The sequence below is a fragment of the Fragaria vesca genome, linkage group LG3 (assembly GCF_000184155.1).
Source record: "Fragaria vesca subsp. vesca linkage group LG3, FraVesHawaii_1.0, whole genome shotgun sequence".
In the NCBI taxonomy this organism is placed as follows: Eukaryota; Viridiplantae; Streptophyta; class Magnoliopsida; order Rosales; family Rosaceae; genus Fragaria; species Fragaria vesca.
Window position 1 is genome coordinate 23,148,550 of NC_020493.1, and position 8,207 is coordinate 23,156,756.

At 39.3% G+C, this 8,207-nt stretch overlaps 2 protein-coding genes across 2 annotated transcripts; one reads left to right on the plus strand and one right to left on the minus strand.

Annotated features, from left to right (window-relative positions):
- Positions 1-283: 283 nt before the first annotated feature.
- On the minus strand, positions 284-2,591 carry LOC101308945. Its single transcript, XM_004294885.1, has 7 exons — positions 2,267-2,591; positions 2,079-2,156; positions 1,934-1,986; positions 1,698-1,834; positions 1,549-1,613; positions 1,296-1,354; positions 284-1,170 (listed from the first exon to the last, which is right to left on the minus strand). The coding sequence occupies exons 1-7, from the start codon at positions 2,532-2,534 to the stop codon at positions 1,081-1,083; spliced, it is 750 nt and encodes a 249-aa protein (XP_004294933.1). The 5' UTR covers positions 2,535-2,591; the 3' UTR covers positions 284-1,080.
- Positions 2,592-2,690: 99 nt separating this feature from the next.
- LOC101309230 lies at positions 2,691-6,649 on the plus strand. The gene is made up of 4 exons (XM_004294886.1): positions 2,691-3,047; positions 3,164-3,670; positions 5,152-5,238; positions 6,084-6,649. Exons 1-4 carry the CDS (start codon positions 2,952-2,954, stop codon positions 6,111-6,113), a joined length of 720 nt encoding a protein of 239 aa, XP_004294934.1. The 5' UTR covers positions 2,691-2,951; the 3' UTR covers positions 6,114-6,649.
- The last annotated feature ends 1,558 nt before the right edge of the window (positions 6,650-8,207 follow it).

The window sequence follows — 8,207 nt, forward strand, 5'->3', positions numbered from 1 at the left end:
TGTTTGGGTTGATGGTATTCCCGGTTCTCATTGTACAGGTCTCCCTGTAGTCTGCGATAATACAATTTTGAAGTATAGCTGAGCAATTTTATTCCCCCTGCATCCACCGCCTGTTAATTTCTAGCACTTTCAAATTTGCACATGTCTGGTTAGCACTTTCAAATTTGCTCATAAGTTCAAAGAAAGTAACCAAGGAACCTTGGTCCATAAGTCCAAAGAAAGTGACCAATGAGCCATGACACTTATCAAGGTAAAGGCTGGTAACATCTCCAAATCCTTACCTCCGATTTATTTCTGAAAATCAAAAGGACTTGCTTTGCAGAACCCAGAGGGCCCGCAGCCGACAAGCCCACAAGATCCAGGCCCAACACGAACTAGGCAGCAAACCTAATCGTAGATGCCGCCTTCTCCCTCAGTCAAACCTCCAGCACGACTGTACCCACCGCCGCAACTGCTGCAGTACCCATAAACTCACCAATCTTCGATGGGTATGACCAACGAGCCGTATCTGGCACCTTTGAACCATCTTGGTCGAGAATCCGAGCCACCGTAGACCCGCCACTGATTGGAACAAAGGGCAAGAACCGCGGCCACAAAATGGCTCCACATAACACGTACCATTTTCACTTTTTAGTTGAGGTGAATTACTTTCCAAACTGTCAAAAACCTCTTATATACCACAAAAACTGGCACGTAAGATGAGGTGGTTTCCAGAATGTGATTGACCTAACATTATAACAGTCTCATCTCATTCCCTATTTATGAACTAGATAGATAAAAGCCTAAAAGATAAATTGATAACTACCTAAACATGCTCTCTAAAATAGTTAACGAGCCAATATTGAGAGTATACTAAAACTGTTCTTATACTCTCATTGCCACCTGCTGTCCTCTTCAACACCACCAAGGAAACTCGGTGAAGAAAATTTGGTTATCATTTACCGTTATACTATACTTTATTACAAAACAGAACCACTTGTTGCATACCAAACAACAAAAAGAGGAGATCAGGGAGGGAAAAGTCCCCCGTGTCTGATATGAATGTTCTGGTCTAAATGGCTTCTCAATCCCGGCTAGTTGTCACACTGGCAGTCCTAATTCAGAAATCTTCATTATGTGTTTGTCCATCACAGCCTTCTGCGTTTTCAGTTCTGATGTCATTGCAGCAACCTAAATCAAACATAATCATATCCATTAAAACGAAGGACATGATCAGACACATATTGTTAGGTGTGTGTTTGGGATATGAGACTATGAAACAACACAATCTAGTGTAAACATAGTGTTTAGCTTGCCTGTGATCTGAGCTTCAAAGCTTCCCCGCTAGGAATTTCTCGCAACCCATCCATCAAATCTACACAAGAAAATGTCATATAATGGGGAATGTAATGTGAGGTCAGGTTGAGTAATTTTCTCCAAATTCAAGTTTGTCACAAGTTAATTCAGAGTCGTGACAGATAAAGAAACTCTCAAGACCAAGTTGAAGTCTCTCCCATTTACACTTAGATATAACAAAAGGGAAAGCGAGAATCAGTAATGAATGCAAACCTGCAGCTTGGGAGTCAACCTTGCGCATAGATTTGGACAGAGATTGAATCCGACTTCCCACATCCCTGCATACATTTGTTTAAATAATCAGACACAGAAGGTCAATAAGAATTTGTATAGGTAAAGTTGATGTAGAATGGGGGGTGTACATGAGATCAGTTTGGCCAACTTTCATATGTTTTTCAGCATAACCTGCTCTCTCAAGAAGTTTCTTGCTCTCCTGCTTCATCAGATCAACAGAAAGGTTGAGCTGGTTTACATTCTTCTCAGCTTTGGCATATTTTGCCTGCACATAAAACATATTAATCAATTCCAGAAGAAAAGGAAACCTAGGTGTGAAAGTTGTTTTGAGACAGAGAGAGAGAGAGGATAAACAGAAAACAACCTCCAGGCTCTGAAATCGACCCAATGTATTGCGAAACAAGAACCTTCTTGGTCCTGCAGAAATGAGGAATGTAATATATGAGTGCAGAGAGCAAAATAGGGGCAGAATATGAAGGTGTAGGGTTAACTAATACGAAGTGGAAGACCTCGTAAAAAAATGAAGGCGGCAGTAAGGCCAATTCCAATGGTGGAGGCTGGGTTTTCGGCTGCTCTCTTCACTCCTTCTGCAGCAGTGGCATTGTGTAGTCAAATTACAAATAATTTCACACAAACAGAAACAAAATAGTAATCGATTTTCAATTCGAATCGAGTAATTGATCAGGGTGGGTATTACCTTTGATTTTGTGGAAGAAAGCATGTTCGTAGGTCCTGTATTTGGAGGCGGCTTTGTCGATGTATCCCGGCATATTATGTTGGAGAATCCGAGCAGAACGCATGGCGGAGTCCCTGGATTGCATCACCGAACGCTGCAGATCCTCCGCCATCAAAGCCATAGAAGCCGCCGCTGCTTCTGCTTCTGCTGCCACTCCCTTATACTTCCCTTCATCGCCTTCGTTCTTCTTAATCTCCGGTGACGGCGTCGTCGGCTCCTCCTCCGCCATTTTGAGTCTCCCTCTCTCGCTTTTTGGGGTTTGCAGTGCCTTTCGTAAAGGAGGTTGGGCCTCTCTCTCTCTGTGAGGCCCAATTGAAAAAGAGAGGGCCCAATGTGTCTGTAAAACAAAAGGAACGGTGGTGCCGGATGGAGGGCACCTAAAGGTCAATGAAGACTGTCTCTTTACTGGAATGTGAATTTAGTTAAGGGGTTGTAATTATTAGTTTAGCACCAGCGATACAGATACACACGAGATGAGACACAGTTGTTTGTTGTAGCAGTTGCCCTTGAGCCCTTGCCCAACAAAGAAACAGGAGGAGGTAGAAGAAGAAGAAGAGAGGAATGAGTTGGCGCCGAGGGGGTTACAGACCCTAATAAATATATAAAATTGAGAGAGATAGAGAGGGAGAGCAGTGGAGAGGAGTCTATGATGCTTTGCGAAGCATTGCGTGATCGAATACAGGCATGGCTTCGTGACTACGACAGGCTTCAATATCTCGCCGTCATCCTCCTCTACATTCAGGTATCTTTTCTTGATTCTTGATTCTTGGTTCTTGGTTCTTGGTTCTTGATTGGTACAAGTGACGAGGGTTTCAATCAATGAATCAATGATATGTATCTTGTTGTGTATATGCATAGATTGCTTGCGCATTATTAGGATCGCTGGGAGCATTGTACAACGGAGTGTTGCTGATCAATCTGGCCATTGCCTTGTTCGCTCTGGTCGCCATCGAAAGCAGCAGTCAGAGCCTCGGCCGCACTTACGCCGTCCTCCTCCTCTGCGCTATCCTCCTCGATGTCTTCTGGTTCATTCTCTTTTGTCACGAAATCTGGATTCTTAAACCCGGCGATTATACATCTCTGTATATCTTTTCAGTCAAGCTCACTCTCGCTATGCAAATCATCGGCTTCTCTATCCGGTTTTCCTCCTCATTCCTGTGGATTCAGATCTACAGGTTGGGCCTATCCTATGTAGTCGAACCTGCCCCAACTCCTAGAGATGCCGATTTTGATTTACGCAATAGTTTCTTGAGTCCAACTACTCCCACGCCTGCTGTACTTAGACAAACCTCCGATTCTAGTGATGCCTTAGGAGGCTCTATCTATGATCCTACTTATTACTCCTCACTCTTCGAAGAGGGCCAGGTGTGTTACCTCTCTATTCAACCTCTTTTTCATACTCAATATCAGTTTTTTTCATGTGCTCTTTCTGTTTGCATAATCATTGCACATTTAAGTGAAGTTTACGATTAACAATTTAGGGAATCATAACTCAAGAGATTGCTGATTTTAGAGAACAGAGTTAGATTCTTCAATTGTCTATGAAAAAGTTAGTCTTACTTCTGATAGTGTATATTAGGAATGTAGTACGCCGCTTAGAATTCCTAAGGTTGCCATATCTGTACCTTTATTCATGAGAAGATGATATCCATGTCAATGAAGTTGAATCCATTGGAAGGTACTCCTAATCTCCGAGGTTGAGAAATACTAAAAACACTGTCATGGAGTAAGCTTTTGAACTTGAAGGCGTTCTCATTGGGACCCTTGTTTTGGGAGGTGATAATATACCTATCCTGTCGTCACAGCTTGTTTTTTTGAGTCTTTTTCTTTTTTTTTTTTTTAGGTGGAACAGCATGGCTGTCACTTCTCGGTGTAGCTTCAGTTTGCTTCTTTCATAAAAAGTTGACAATAAAAATAAATAGATTAAGGCTCTAGAGTCAAATGTCTTTTCGATCGCCTCTATTTTACAAGTGAGGATATGGCTGTGTGAGCAAAGAGAGAAGAATGTCATCGTTCATTCCAAGGAGGTCACTAAATTGTGTCGGCGTTCTGATGGCCTCTGATAGTGTTCTGCTTTGGGTCAGGAGGGACAGACTCTCAAGTAACACTAGTATGGTGCCTTAGAAGATCTCTCTTGTTTTGCTGCTCAAAGCATGTCAGAGAAAGATCCAAGGATTTGGATTTTTCTGATAGGTTCAGCACGCAAGAGATGAGTATGTAAAATCCCTTAGGTAGGACAGTACATCGTCACATGACAACAATTAATAGTTGAGGACTCATGGACCTTTTGTCTTACAGATCAGACTGTACAAGTTCCTTGAAGCTGGGTTTATAAGAAAAACTTTTTATCTAGCATCCTTTCTACTTCCTAGCATGATGGTTTTGAGTTTTGATGTTAATCCAAGTGGGGAATGAAATGGACTAGTATTATGTTTTGAAGTATGGAGTTGTCTATGTTCTGTTTCCTCATATTTGATCCGGAAATTCTGTAATATTCAAACATACAATTATCACTTGTAGGACGTAATTTCTCAAACAAAAACCTACTTAACTTTAATGAGGACCTTATTTACCTTAACGAACACTTTTTTGTAGTTACCACAAGAGTTGTTGAAGTGTAACATGTGCTCTGAAGTAATGACATAGGACTTCTATGAGGAATGTTAGCATACCATAGTGTTAACCAACATTGTACTTGTCCATTAGAAGGTCGCACTGACCTTTCTTAAGGAACAGTTTAGTTTGTTCTATTTCTTTAGATCTGTTCATAATATTGTTCTTGTCCATCTGAAAGTGGCATTGCACTTTGTTAGCTGTTCCTGATTTGAAATCACTGTTGTTATTAGGGAAAATGTTACAGTGGCAATGGATCTACATCTGCTGCTGAAGCTTCTAAGGTGAAACCATCTGTAGTCAGATCTTTTCAGTCAGATGTAAGTATTATTGAACACCTTTTCACCTTCTTTTTTTTAATTTTTTTTTATGAAATTAGCAATATAATGTGTTACGTTGTGGGGTGTGATCCCCACTGTCCTCCCATGGGGTAAACATTATGATTTGATAGGTTCAATGATTTCTCCCCTACTCCAATATTAACTTCATATGTTTGGTTAAAATGTTGAATATTGGTTGCATAGAATTTTGTTGTTATGTACCTTGTTTTGAACTGAGATAGAGTTCTTGACTGGAACCTTGTAAAATACAATTACTGCTTTCCAAGACTGATTGGATAACGGTTTGTCGTTATGAATCCCATGTACTTGCAACTCTTGTCATGCAAATTATAAAAAAATATGAATTAAAATTTGTTTAGTCCTTGTGGTTTGAAGTCGACATTTGTTTAGTTCTTGTGGTTTTATTTTAATCTGAATAGTCCTTAAAGTCGTGATTTTTCATCCAAAAATATGTTAAAATAAAAACCATAAGGACTATTTGGATGAAAAATCGTGACTTTAAGGACTATTCAGATTAAAATAAAACCATAAGGACTAAACAGATGTCGACTTCAAACCATAAGGACTATACAATATTTTACCCAAAAAATATTGTGCAAATTGATGTCGGTCGTCCTGCTTTGAAATGCTTTCTATTCTCTTACTTCAATGTTGCTCTCATGCAGTTTTTTTTGGGCATTAAACTTCGCTACCAATGTATCAAGTATTCCTTTGTTTTTAGAGATAGTATTAGTAGTTGTTTTCCTGCTTGAGTATAGTAGGATATTAATTCATCCAGAAGAGTTTCAATTTAGCTGCTTCTAACTTGATTGGGGTCCTTGCAGGAGAAGACAGCAAGCCAGCATTCAATTTAATTTTGAATAGGGTTTTCTCTGTTTTTTTTTGATCCACTCCCATTATTGTTTAGAGGATCATTCACTTAGTCACTGCGGCCGGTTTGAGCATTGGGGAGTGGGGCTTGTACAGTCAAACACACTATTAAGCATTTTTGCCTAGATGGAAGCTGTCGATCAAAGTAGAGTACCCATGTGGTTTGGTATGTCAAAAGCTTGGATCAGGATTCGATCCCCATGCTCGTGATTTGGACGATGTTTCTTGGATGTGCAATTACATTTGGCATGTTGTATTGGCTGAATGTCCAATCAGGCATGATCCATGTAATGTGTGTCAACTTTCGGGATATGCAATTAGGCATTGATTGTAAGCAGATTGTGCAGCGGGGAAGTTGACAAGTGTATCCTGGTCAAGTAACCCAGGCAATTGCTTCTTGGCCCCGTAATATAAAGGTTTGGTTGATCATTCAGTTCAGCCGACCTTTGGTTTTAAATAGATCAAACACTCCGTGGCTATATCTTCGACTTCGACTATATAATTGCAGATTTTTTCAAGTGTGTATGTTTAGTTGTCTAGTTATAGAAAACCGTGGGTAACTAGACTTTGATAAAATAACCTTTTTTATTTTTATTTTTTTATTTTTATTTTTTATCAAAAGAGCCAGCCATTTCATTATAATTCATCAAGCAATACAAAAATGAAACACCCTGAATAGGGTCGACAGAAAGAATCGCCACATAACATGCCTAATGTTATTTTTAATTTCTGGAATAAAAGTTTCATAGTATTAAGAAGATAGTCAAGATACTGGATAGTCACAATATATACAACCACATCATATTAACTGTAGTGGTTGGTTCTGATGAATTCTTTTAATGAAGACCCTTAAAATGAGAACCAGTTGAGGAATCTCTAATCAATGGTTTGAGAGAATTGCATTTCAATCACATTTTGACATCTCAACCATTTATTTTTTAGGTATACATGAGTGTAGGATCACTTTGCAAACTTTCAGCCAATTGGCGACTATTAAGGTATCAAAATAGATCATGTCAATGGACGAACAAACTGTCAGATATAAACCCTTTAAGTTCATAATTGATAAATTACAATTATGAATACCAACACCTATGCAGGGGCACCTCTTGGGTGTGGGATGAAACCCTGTGAATAGATCATCATGAAGACGAATGCAACATGAAGAAATGATAGTTGGAAGTGTTGATTTTACATTTAGGTTTCGACATAATAAAGCTTAGAATGTCTTTTCATCGCATTTGGTGATTATTCAAATTGATTCCACTACGGTGCCACATATTCGTAAACTGATTCTAAGGAATCGTACAACAGGCATAAGCCAGCGTACGGCAGAAGGGCTCATGTTAGTCCTTAACTTTCAAAATTTGATTTGTTTTTATTTACCTTGGGGCTTGGGAGGGGGGGGGCACATTTGGAGTGTGGGATGAAACCCTGTGAATAGATTGTCTTGAAGATGAATGAGACAGGAAGAAATGATAGTGGGAAGTTTTGATTTTACATTTAGGTTTCGGCATAATAAAGCTTGCATCGTCTTTTCACAGTCAGGCGCATAACACATTTGGTGATTATTCAGGTCAATTCCACTAAGGTGCCACATATTCGTAAACCGATTCTAAGGAATGGTATGACAGGCTTAAGCGGGCAATGTACTAGTTTAAGTAAGCGCTAGTTTACAAAATTTCCAGTGGCAAAGATATGTCGTTTCTTTTAGAATCTTGCTAAAATCATCGTCGCAGACGACCATTAGCTACTAACTAGAGGTATTGCTAACCCATTTTTTAAAAAGATGGATTAAATTTCTCAGTTTTTTTTGATAGTAGCTACTAACTAGATCATCTTTATAAAAAGATGGATTAAATTTAGTTTACTCCCTCAAACTTTAGCTTTAAAATCAGTTTGGTCCGTGAACTTGTTTTTTAATCACTATGATCCATATACTTTCAATTTTCATCAGTCTTCTCCAATTTTTGAATTTGACTCTAACCATGACGTCACAGGCTGAGTTGGCTCCAACATAAGGACCTATTTTTCAAACTTTGACCATCTCAGCAGGGTATAATTGACATTTACACATA